The sequence below is a fragment of the Arachis ipaensis genome, chromosome B03 (assembly GCF_000816755.2).
Source record: "Arachis ipaensis cultivar K30076 chromosome B03, Araip1.1, whole genome shotgun sequence".
NCBI classification, from domain to species: domain Eukaryota; kingdom Viridiplantae; phylum Streptophyta; class Magnoliopsida; order Fabales; family Fabaceae; genus Arachis; species Arachis ipaensis.
In genome coordinates this window covers 131,385,994-131,396,480 of record NC_029787.2, presented here as the reverse complement: position 1 = coordinate 131,396,480, position 10,487 = coordinate 131,385,994, and the positions used below count along the sequence as shown (strand labels likewise).

Here is a 10,487-nt window from a genome sequence, read left to right as displayed (position 1 = left end):
CTAACTCTTAGATTTGTGATTTTTGTTTTTTTTTAACTTATAAATTTTATGGTTTGATTTTTTTTTTATTTTAAATTTTTAGATATAAAAATCTGAGAGTTTGATTTGTATTTTAGTGTTAAAAATTTTTTTTAAACATGCTTTACAACGAAAAAAATTTTATTTTATCACAAATATACGATAAAAATTTGACTCTTAAATTTCTCAAATCTAAAGATTCTTATTTAAAATAAAAAAAATCCGTATAAAAAAAAATACACCAATTAGCCATGATAATGAAATACTGTACAATTTTTTTCTATTACTAAAAAAATTAACCCTTTATTAAACATTATCTAAAATAGTCACAAAAAAAAGATTATCTAAAATTATTAATTGTTAATAAAAATATTATCTAAAATATTATAAAGTTATTTGGTGTTGTCCTATTCCTTGGACTTGGACTTGGTCTGATTGCAGTATATGGGACACAAGCCAAGTTAACCTCTGCATCGTATCAAATATCAATGGCTACTACCTATGCACTCTTTTTGGCCCCGATCTTTCTACCCGAAATTCCAATGGCTGCTGCAGATATTCTCCAGTGCCTTTGTCTCCATTCACACCCCTCTTTTCCAATCTCTCAAGTCACCTTCTTTCCCAACACAACTTCCTACCCATCCATCTTAAACTCCTACATCAGAAACCTCAGGTTCACTTCCCCCATCACCCCCAAACCCTCCTTCATCATCACCCCCACCCACCTCTCCCACATTCAAGCTTCCATCATCTGCTGTAACCACTTCTCTCTTCAGATCAGAATCAGAAGCGGAGGCCATGACTACGACGGCCTCTCCTACGTTTCCCAGCTCCCATTCATTCTTCTCGACATGTTCATGCTCAAATCAGTGGACATCAACATGGACGATCGCACTGCTTGGGTTGATTCTGGCGCCACAATTGGTGAGCTTTACTATAAGATTTCTCAGACAAGCAAGGTTCATGGCTTCCCCGCCGGTGTGTGCCCCACTGTGGGCGTTGGAGGCCACTTAAGCGGCGGCGGCTATGGCAACTTGATGAGAAGATTTGGCCTCTCTGTTGATCACATTCTTGATGCAATAATTGTGGATGCTAATGGAACAGTCTTGGATAGGAAATCAATGGGGGAAGATCTCTTTTGGGCTATTCGAGGAGGCGGTGGAGCTAGCTTTGGTGTTATAGTTTCATGGAAAATCAAGCTTGTTCCTGTGCCAGAGGTTGTAACTGTTTTCAGAGTTGAAAAGACATTGGAACAAGGTGCTACTGAAATTGTTCAGCAATGGCAGCATGTTGCCCATAGAATACACCATGGTTTGTTCATTAGAGTGGTTCTTAGTCCAGTGAAAAGAAATGGGAAGAAAACAATAAGGGCTAAGTTCAATGCATTGTTTCTTGGAGATTCAGAAGAGCTTCTAGGTATAATGAAGGAGAATTTTCCTGAACTTGGTTTGGTTGGTGAACAATGCATTGAAATGAGTTGGATCGATTCGGTGCTGTTTTGGTATAACTATCCGGTGGGAACTTCAAGGGAAGCTTTGCTTCAAAGGGTGCCTGAATCAGAGAAATTCTTGAAGAGGAAATCAGATTATGTGCAGAAGCCGATGTCGAAAACGGAGCTTGAAAGCTTGTGGGAGAAGATGATGGAGCTAGAAAAGCCTGTTCTAACACTGAATCCTTATGGTGGGAGAATGAGTGAGATTTCTGAGGTGGAAACACCATTTCCACACAGGGCTGGTAACCTATATAAGATTCAGTATTCTGTTAATTGGAAAGAGGAGGGTAATGATGTTGCTAATCATTATTTAGATGCAATTAGAAGGCTTTATGATTATATGACACCTTATGTGTGTAATTCACCTAGAAGTTCTTACTTGAACTATAGAGATGTTGACATAGGTGTGAATGGAGATGGAAATGTTGGTTATGCAGAAGCTAGTATTTGGGGTAGTAAGTATTTCAAAGGAAACTTTGATAGGTTGGTAGAGGTGAAAACCATGGTAGATCCGGGTAATTTTTTCAGATATGAACAGAGCATCCCATCACTTGCATCTTGGGATAGTTTAATGTCACAATAGTATATATCTTGTATTAAGATTCTAATGGAATTGCTAATTTAATTAATACAATAAGTCTCGAAAAATACAACACTTTAACCTGTGACAAAAATAAGCTATGAAAGTAGTTTGGAGGTGGGTGCGAAGTTGTGCATCTGTGGCGTCACCAATCGCCGCAGGCGATGAAACGGTGTCGCTGCTCAACGACTTCGCCACCATGTGCCACCAGAGGGACCTTCCCAGAGCCATGCACGCCTTGGACGCCATGGAAAGGCGCGGTGTGCGTGCCCATGATCTCACCTATGCCGAGCTCGTCAAGTGCTGCCTCGCGCGTCGTGCCGTCAGCGTCGGTAAGCGCGTCCACCGCCACGTCTTCTCAAATGGGTACCTTCCAGAGACCTTCTTGGTCAACACACTACTCAATATGTACGTCAAATTCCACCTCTTGGAAGAGGCACACAAGCTGTTCGACGAAATGCCCGAACGAAATGTTGTTTCATGGACGACTTTGATATCTGCTTATTCTCAGGCTAAGCTGAATGATACGGCTATGAGACTCTTGATTGGTATGCTTAGAGAAGGTGTCATGCCTAACATGTTCACTTTTTCTTCTGTTTTGAGGTCTTGTGAGAGGCTCTCTGATCTCAAACAGCTTCATTCTTTCATACTGAAGGTGGGGTTGGAGTCTGATGTCTTTGTAAGAAGTGCCCTTATTGATGTTTACTCAAAACTGGGAGAGTTGTTTGAAGCTCAGACTGTTTTTCGTGAAATGGTGACTGGAGACCCTGTTGTTTGGAGCTCCATCATCGCTGCTTTCGCTCAGCACAGCAATGGGGATGAGGCCTTGAACCTTTATAAGAGGATGAGGAGAGCTGGCTTTCTGGCCACACAACCGACTCTCACGAGTGTTCTGAGAGCGTGTACTAGTTTATCATTGTTGGAGTTAGGGATGCAGGCGCATGTCCATGTGCTGAAGTATGATCAAGATCTTATCCTTAACAATGGATTGTTAGATATGTATTGCAAGTGTGGTAGTGTGGAAGATGCAAAGCTCATTTTCAATAGGATGGCTGAGAAGGATGTTATCTCTTGGAGCACCATGATTGCAGGACTAGCTCAAAATGGTTTCAGCTTAGAAGCTCTCGATTTGTTTGACTCCATGAAAGTTATGGGTCCAAAACCAAACTATATAACAATGCTTGGGGTTCTATTTGCATGTAGTCATGCAGGGCTGGTAAATGAAGGCTGGAACTACTTTCGGTCTATGAAGAATCTTTATGGGATAGATCCTGAAACAGAGCACTATTGTTGCATGCTTGATCTTCTTGGAAGAGCTGGGAAGCTTGATGACATGGTTAAGCTAATTCAGGAGATGAGTTGTGAGCCGGATGTTATAGCATGGAGGACTCTGCTTTATGCTTGCAGAGCCCACCGGAATGTGGATTTAGCCACATATGCTGCTAAAGAGCTTCTAAAGTTAGATCCACAGGACACAGGAGCTTATGTATTGTTATCTAATATCTACGCAAACTCGGAAAAGTGGAACGATGTTGTAGATGTTCGGAGGACTATGAGAGCGAGAGGCATAAGGAAAGAACCTGGCTGTAGCTGGATTGAAGTCAACAAGCAAGTACATGCTTTTATTTTGGGAGATAAATCGCATCCCCAAATTGATGAAATCAATACGAAGTTGGATCAATTTATTTCTAGACTAAAGGGTGCCGGTTATGTTCCTGATACAAATTTTGTCCTAAAAGATCTTGAAGGAGAACAGAGAGAAGACTCCCTTCGGTACCACAGTGAGAAACTGGCAATTGCTTTTGGCATCATGAGCCTTCCAAGGGAGAAAAGTATTAGAATATGGAAGAACCTAAGGATCTGTGGGGACTGCCATATATTTGCAAAACTTATAGCGAAGTTAGAGCGGCGGCACATTGTAATTAGAGACCCTATCCGATACCATCATTTTAGAGATGGTATCTGCTCCTGTGGCGATTATTGGTAGCATAGTAGAAGCACGTAAGACCAAGACAGAATATATTGATACTCACAAAGAGGTGAACTGGGATGAATAAGTAGCTGCGGTTCAACATTTGTCTCCAATAGTTCAATTAGTAGAGACATATAGACCTACCTTTGAGACGTTGGGCTACATAAAGACAGAAGTTCATGCATAAAGCGTTCAGGAATGAACTAACCCGGGTAATCAGTTTGGGTTTGAAAGAAGGGAAGTCGGTCTAGGGAGTTTGTGTTTTGAAGGTGTAAATGTAAAACAGAACATGGAAACATCAAAATGCAATTTTCAATTTCTTTTTGACTTTTTATTCTTATCATTCAAACCGAGTTATAGACTTATAGTTATTTCTAAAGATTTTATGTGCAGAGAAATATGTATTCTTAATTATTTTTAGTTTAATAAAAAATATTGTTTTATAGACTAATTTGTTCAAAGTTTTTTTTTTTTTTTTTAATTATTTTCTATAACCAAAGTAGACACGAACTTGGAACTTGACTAAAGTATTAAGACAATCTATAGAAATTCTTTCACTAACGTGTGAGGCAATGTAGTTGGAAAAAAAGACAAGAAAAAGGAAATAACTTGCATAAACCCAGAATCACACTGACGCAGACACCTAGTCAAAAAGACTAAGGCAATGAGAGAATCAACCTCTTTGGTTCATTTGTCTGCGATTTCCCTTCTTCTTGTTCTTGTTGATCATGTGTCTTCTTTGGTGGCAGCACCAACACCAGAATCTGTGTATACCCCTTTCCTCCAGTGCCTAAAAAACCACACAAACTCTTCAACGCCCCAACTCTCCAGCATACTCTATGCTCGATCCAATTCTTCCTTTTCTTCCGTTCTACAAGCCTATGTTCGTAACGCCAGATACAACTCAACCTCAACACCAAAGCCTTTACTTGTTGTAACTCCTCTGCAACAATCCCATGTCCAAGGTGCTGTCATTTGTGCCAAAACAATTGGTGTTCAACTCAAGATCAGAAGCGGTGGCCATGACTTCGAGGGTGTCTCATATGTCTCACACGAACCCTTCATTGTTCTTGACATGTTCAATCTCCGAAACATCACTATGGATGTTCAGAACGAGGTTGCTGTGGTTCAAGCTGGTGCCACTCTTGGAGAACTTTACTACAGGATTTGGGAGAAGAGTAAAGTTCTTGGCTTTCCTTCAGGGGTGTGCCCCACTGTTGGTGTTGGTGGCCATTTCAGTGGAGGAGGCTATGGTAACATGATCAGAAAACATGGGTTATCTGTTGATCATGTTCTTGATGCTGAAATTGTTGATGTGAATGGTAGGGTTCTTAACAAGGAGGAAATGGGGGATGATCTTTTCTGGGCCATTAGAGGCGGTGGAGGATCAAGTTTTGGGGTTATATTATCATACACAGTTAAATTGGTTTCTGTGCCAGAAATTGTTACTGTTTTTAGGGTTGAAAGGAGTTTGGAACAGAATGATACTGTTACCGAGCTTGTTCTGCAGTGGCAGGAGGTTGCTCCTAATACTGATGATAGGCTTTTCATGAGGCTGCTATTGCAGCCTGTGAGTTCTAAGGCTGTGAAGGGGAAGAAAACTGTAAGGGCCACTGTTATGGCTTTGTTTCTTGGAGGTGCTGATGAGGTTGTCACATTGTTGGGAAAAGACTTTCCTTTGCTTGGTTTAAAGAAGGAGAATTGTTCTGAAATGAGTTGGATTGATTCTGTGATTTGGTGGGCTAATTTCGACAATGGCACAAAGCCTGAAGCCTTGCTTGGCCGGAATTACTCAGCCGAATTCCTCAAGAGGAAGTCTGATTATGTGCAGACACCAATTTCAAGAGATGGGTTGGAAGGGTTATGGAAGGAGATGATTGAGTTGGGAAAAATTGGATTTGTTTTCAATCCTTATGGTGGGAAAATGAATGAGATAGTGCCGGATGCTACTCCGTTTCCTCATCGTGCCGGAAATCTGTTCAAGATTCAGTACTCAGTGAATTGGGAGCAATCTGAAGTTGCTGAAGAAAAGAATTTCATGGATCAGGCTACAAGGGTGTACAGTTACATGACTCCTTTTGTGTCAAATAGTCCAAGAAGGGCATTCTTGAATTATAGGGATCTTGACATTGGTACCAACAATTTTGGGAAGAATAGCTATGAAGAAGGAGAGGTTTATGGTGCCAAGTACTTTGGCAATAATTTTCAGAGGTTAGTGAAGATCAAGACTGCTGTTGATCCTGGAAACTTTTTCAGGAATGAACAAAGCATTCCCACCAATCCAAGTAAGTGTCTATATATAATACCTTAGTTGCTAGTGAAATTTCCTTCTTTTTTTTTTTTTAAATGTCTGTTGCACTGGGCTGGTAGACATTATCCAATCATATTCAATGCAAAACATGGTTTTCCTGACTAACTGAAAGATTTCTTCTTTCTCTGAGAATATTATGCAGTTTTCTGGAATGGATCCTTCAGCTATCTGATTTATTTATTTTACACGTTTGAGATTATCAAGCACCTTAGGCAAACTATTTTAGTGTATCCACTGTCACATTAATACTCTCTTTTTAAAAGAAAACCTTTGATAATTTGATGTTTGATCATCTATTAGCCCCAAGTATACATAGGTTGTAGGACTCATGTTTGAATGTCTTGTCTTGCAGGTGGTGGTAAACCATTTAACCGCAGCCTAGGTAGAAAACTCATGGTAAAGGGGGTAGGGTTACTCATCCTAGAACTCTTTATTATAAGATTATTGTACTTTGTTTAGTAAGCATACATGGCCAATTTGCCCTTTGAATAATTGATCTAGCTTTATTGTAAATAGATAATGTAGATTGAAAATTCCATTTAACAGATTTATTATTTTTATTGTTTAATTTCAATTTTCTTTTATAAATTTCTAAAACTAGAAAACACTGAATAAGAATCGAAAATAAAAATACAAACCAAATATACCCTTAATTTTTTCAAAATGACTGTTTATTTGCTAAAAAATCTATGATTAAATTTTTTATATATTAATAAGGTTGTGTACAAATTAAGTTTATAATTAAAGGAGTACATATGTCCACTATAAAAAGAAAGAGTACGTGTTAAATAATACAACAACAACAAAGTTTTGACTCACTAGGTGGGGTCGGCTATATAGATCAAGATGCCATTGAGCTCTATCATATATCATATATACAGAGAAACCGTTTACATGTAGAACATGTTAAATAATAATCTAGAAAATTTTCTCTTTACTAAGAATCTCTTGCACCACTTCACCATCCACATGCTAATATGCTATATCTGACTTTTTCTCTTTATATTTTACTTTTACACTCTTTTAAGCTGACAGAAGCTAATTAAAGCATTGAAGTGGATTCTCAATAATGTAAATTTCATCATGTGTATATTATCACAAACTTGAGATCATTTCAAATTTATAAAATTGACAACACATGTAGCTAGACAATTATTAGAATGAACTGTGTTGGAGAAAAATATCATCAATTTGAGTAGTTGACAGCACAACTCAATTATTAGAGAAAGCAGAAAAGCACTACCAACACTTAAGTGGTCCAACATGTTTCTCTGAATTAAGAACCTTTCCAACCTCACACTAAATTTCCAAGAACTGAATCCATGGAAAAACCAATCTCTCTCCTTGCTACTCTTATTGTTCTGCTTCTTTATGCCTCTGACTGTTTGGCAGCCCCATCATCAAGAAATTCCCTATTTGCCACTTTCCTCAACTGCCTAAAAACCCACACAAACCAACCAAACCAAGTTTCAAACATAGTTTATTCCCAAACAAACGCATCCTATGACTCTGTCCTTAAAGCCTCTGCTAGAAATGCCAGGTTCAACAACCCCTCAACCCCAAAGCCATTACTCATCATCACCCCTCTTAATGAAAACCATGTACAGAACTCTGTTCTCTGCGCGAAAAGCATTGGTGTTCAACTCAAAATCAGGAGTGGTGGCCATGATTTTGAAGGCATTTCATATGTCTCTCAGGCTCCCTTTATCATCCTTGACATGTTCCACTTTCAGAATGTAATTGTGGATGTTCAAAACGAGATTGCTGTGATCGAAGCAGGTGCCACTCTTGGACAAGTTTACTATAGAATTTATGAGAAGAGCAGTGTTCATGGCTTCCCTGCAGGGGTGTGTCCCACTGTGGGTGTTGGTGGCCACCTCAGTGGAGGAGGCTATGGCAACATGATCAGAAAGCATGGCTTATCAGTTGATCATGTCATCGACGCGAAAATTGTTGATGTAAATGGTAGGATTCTTGACAGGGAAGCAATGGGGGATGATCTTTTCTGGGCCATTAGAGGCGGCGGAGGAGCGAGTTTCGGAGTCATATTGTCCTACACTGTTAGGCTAGTTCCAGTGCCGGAAACGGTTACTGTTTTCCAGGTTGATAAGACTCTTGAGCAGAATGCAACTGATCTTGTTTTCCAATGGCAGCAGGTTGCTCCTCACACAGATGAGAGACTCTTCATGAGGCTGGTGATGCAGCCGGTAGCGAAAAGAACCATGAGAGCCTCGGTTATGGCTTTGTTTCTTGGAGGAGCTGATGAAGTTGTGACACTGCTGGAAAAGGAGTTTCCATTACTGGGTTTAAAGAAGGAAACTTGCCATGAAATGAGGTGGATTGACTCTGTTTTATGGTGGGCTAATTACAATGATGGATCAACATTGAAGGCATTGCTTGATAGAAGCCATTACAGGGTGCATTACAACAAGAAGAAATCGGATTATATTCAGACACCGATTTCGAAAGCCGGGCTTAATCTGATATGGAAGAAGATGATTGAGTTGGGAAGAGTTGTTCTCATTTTCAATCCATATGGTGGAAGAATGAATGAGGTTCCTTATGATGCTACACCGTTTCCTCATCGTGCTGGGAATTTATACAAAGTTCAGTATAGTGTGACATGGGAGGGAGGAGGAGATGGTGCTGATAAGAAGTTCATTGGTGAGATTAGAATGATGTACAGTTACATGACTCCATTTGTGTCAAAGAATCCAAGGAGTGCTTACTTCAACTATAGGGATCTTGATATTGGTGTGAAGATGCATGGCAAGGATAGCTACCAAGATGGGGTGGTTTATGGTTCCAAGTATTTTAATAGAAACTTTGAGAGGTTGGTGAAGGTTAAAAGTGCCATTGATCCTCAAAACTTCTTCTGGAATGAGCAGAGTATACCAATTCTTGGGAGCAACAAGTTATTTTTGTAGTACCATTATTGCTTGGATTTACTACTTCACTAGTTCTTTTGATTAATCATTTGGTCATTACAATTTCACCTCTCTTTTTCTTTATTTTATTTTATTTTTGTAAGTTCTCTCTAACGATAGACAAGATAACAAACTGACTACTCAGATGAAGATGATTAGAGAAATTTCTATTTGAAAATGATTGTTGAGATATAGCTACATGTAATGTCAAGCACTTTAGTTAAACTTATCAAAATATTTAACAATTTTAACTATTTTTATCTTAATATTCATTTTTTTAGGTGTATGCCTAGAGATAATTATTTTTTTGGCTCATGCTTGGTTGGAAGTTGGAACCATACGATAGGAATATATTTGGATGAAGTCTTTTTTGTTTTTGGATGATGTCTTGTAGGAAAGGTTGGAAGCTCCCAAATATTATTTTTATTATTGTCTAACAAATTAAGTACTAATTTGTGGCGAATTTGAAGTTTCCAAAAATTTTTGTTCACAAATGGTAAATAGGATGGGCTTGGAATTCTATTGGTCCATATATGGGCTAACATCGTTAAAATATTTTTAGGCGCATGTGAAAATGGACTAAGAGAGGCCTATATATAGTTCATCATCATAATTTTGAGCTAAGAAGTGATCAAGACCAAAAAAAAGGAAAAGGTAAGAAATGATGATATAGTAATCATGAGGGAATGTAATAGCGTTTTTTTATTAGGTGATTTCTAGTCAAACTTCTGGTAAATAAAAGGTTAGTGTTACGGATTTGGCCCACGGATCCTGGACCAGGATCGAACCCAATTCCGGTTTTTCAGGTCCAATCCGCCTCACTCTTCTGGAAGGTCCGAAACCGGCTCTCTAGAAACTCCCAACCGACTTTCGAATTCGAACGTCCCCCTTATCTTACCCAAACAAGATAAGATAAGATAATCACCATCACCTATAAATAAAGGCCCAAGTCCCCCCAAGTATTCATTCATTCCTCACACTTTCTACCTCTTAGATCCATTCTGACTTGAGCGTCGGAGTGTCTTTGCAGGTACCACCCCCCATCGCTCCAGTCAAATAGTCCGACGTCCGCCTCGACCCGCAAGTTCCCGATCCATCTCTCAACCCGTACCGAAGACATCCAGTACAGTTAGTTACCTTTTATGATTTATTCAATAACTATTAGATATATAAATTTAATTATATCA

The 10,487-nt window shown here is 39.1% G+C and overlaps 4 protein-coding genes across 5 annotated transcripts; all 4 read left to right on the top strand.

The window, feature by feature from the left end:
* Positions 870–1,573, top strand: LOC110269542 (berberine bridge enzyme-like 21). The gene is made up of 2 exons (XM_021117477.1): positions 870–1,469; positions 1,547–1,573. The coding sequence occupies exons 1-2, from the start codon at positions 870–872 to the stop codon at positions 1,571–1,573; spliced, it is 627 nt and encodes a 208-aa protein (XP_020973136.1).
* Positions 1,495–4,389, top strand: LOC107631534 (pentatricopeptide repeat-containing protein At2g03880, mitochondrial). The gene is made up of 2 exons (XM_016335006.2): positions 1,495–1,695; positions 2,240–4,389. Exons 1-2 carry the CDS (start codon positions 1,620–1,622, stop codon positions 4,075–4,077), a joined length of 1,914 nt encoding a protein of 637 aa, XP_016190492.2. The 5' UTR covers positions 1,495–1,619; the 3' UTR covers positions 4,078–4,389.
* LOC107631536 (berberine bridge enzyme-like 21) lies at positions 4,587–6,941 on the top strand. Of its 2 annotated transcripts, none has more exons than XM_016335008.2 (2): positions 4,587–6,347; positions 6,726–6,941. In XM_016335008.2, the coding sequence occupies exons 1-2, from the start codon at positions 4,727–4,729 to the stop codon at positions 6,830–6,832; spliced, it is 1,728 nt and encodes a 575-aa protein (XP_016190494.1). In that variant the 5' UTR covers positions 4,587–4,726; the 3' UTR covers positions 6,833–6,941. The 2 variants fall into 2 exon arrangements, with proteins under 2 accessions (XP_016190494.1, XP_020975579.1); XM_021119920.1 differs by lacking the exon at positions 6,726–6,941 and adding an exon at positions 6,577–6,629 and having other exon boundaries at positions 4,587–6,351.
* LOC107631537 (berberine bridge enzyme-like 21) lies at positions 7,130–9,401 on the top strand. The gene has a single exon (XM_016335009.2). It carries the CDS (start codon positions 7,696–7,698, stop codon positions 9,298–9,300), a length of 1,605 nt encoding a protein of 534 aa, XP_016190495.1. The 5' UTR covers positions 7,130–7,695; the 3' UTR covers positions 9,301–9,401.

Bases quoted from the DNA above. Each gene is read 5' to 3' on its own strand.
- LOC110269542 (XM_021117477.1), top strand. From the start codon at position 870: ATGTTCATGCTCAAATCAGTGGACATCAACATGGACGATCGCACTGCT. The intron at 1,470-1,546 runs GTTGGTGAACAA...GGGAACTTCAAG, and splicing joins ATTTTCCTGAACTTGGTTTG to GGAAGCTTTGCTTCAAAGGG.
- LOC107631534 (XM_016335006.2), top strand. From the start codon at position 1,620: ATGTCGAAAACGGAGCTTGAAAGCTTGTGGGAGAAGATGATGGAGCTA. The intron at 1,696-2,239 runs ATGGTGGGAGAA...CTGTGGCGTCAC, and splicing joins TGTTCTAACACTGAATCCTT to CAATCGCCGCAGGCGATGAA.
- LOC107631536 (XM_016335008.2), top strand. From the start codon at position 4,727: ATGAGAGAATCAACCTCTTTGGTTCATTTGTCTGCGATTTCCCTTCTT. The intron at 6,348-6,725 runs GTAAGTGTCTAT...CTTGTCTTGCAG, and splicing joins AAGCATTCCCACCAATCCAA to GTGGTGGTAAACCATTTAAC.
- LOC107631537 (XM_016335009.2), top strand. From the start codon at position 7,696: ATGGAAAAACCAATCTCTCTCCTTGCTACTCTTATTGTTCTGCTTCTT.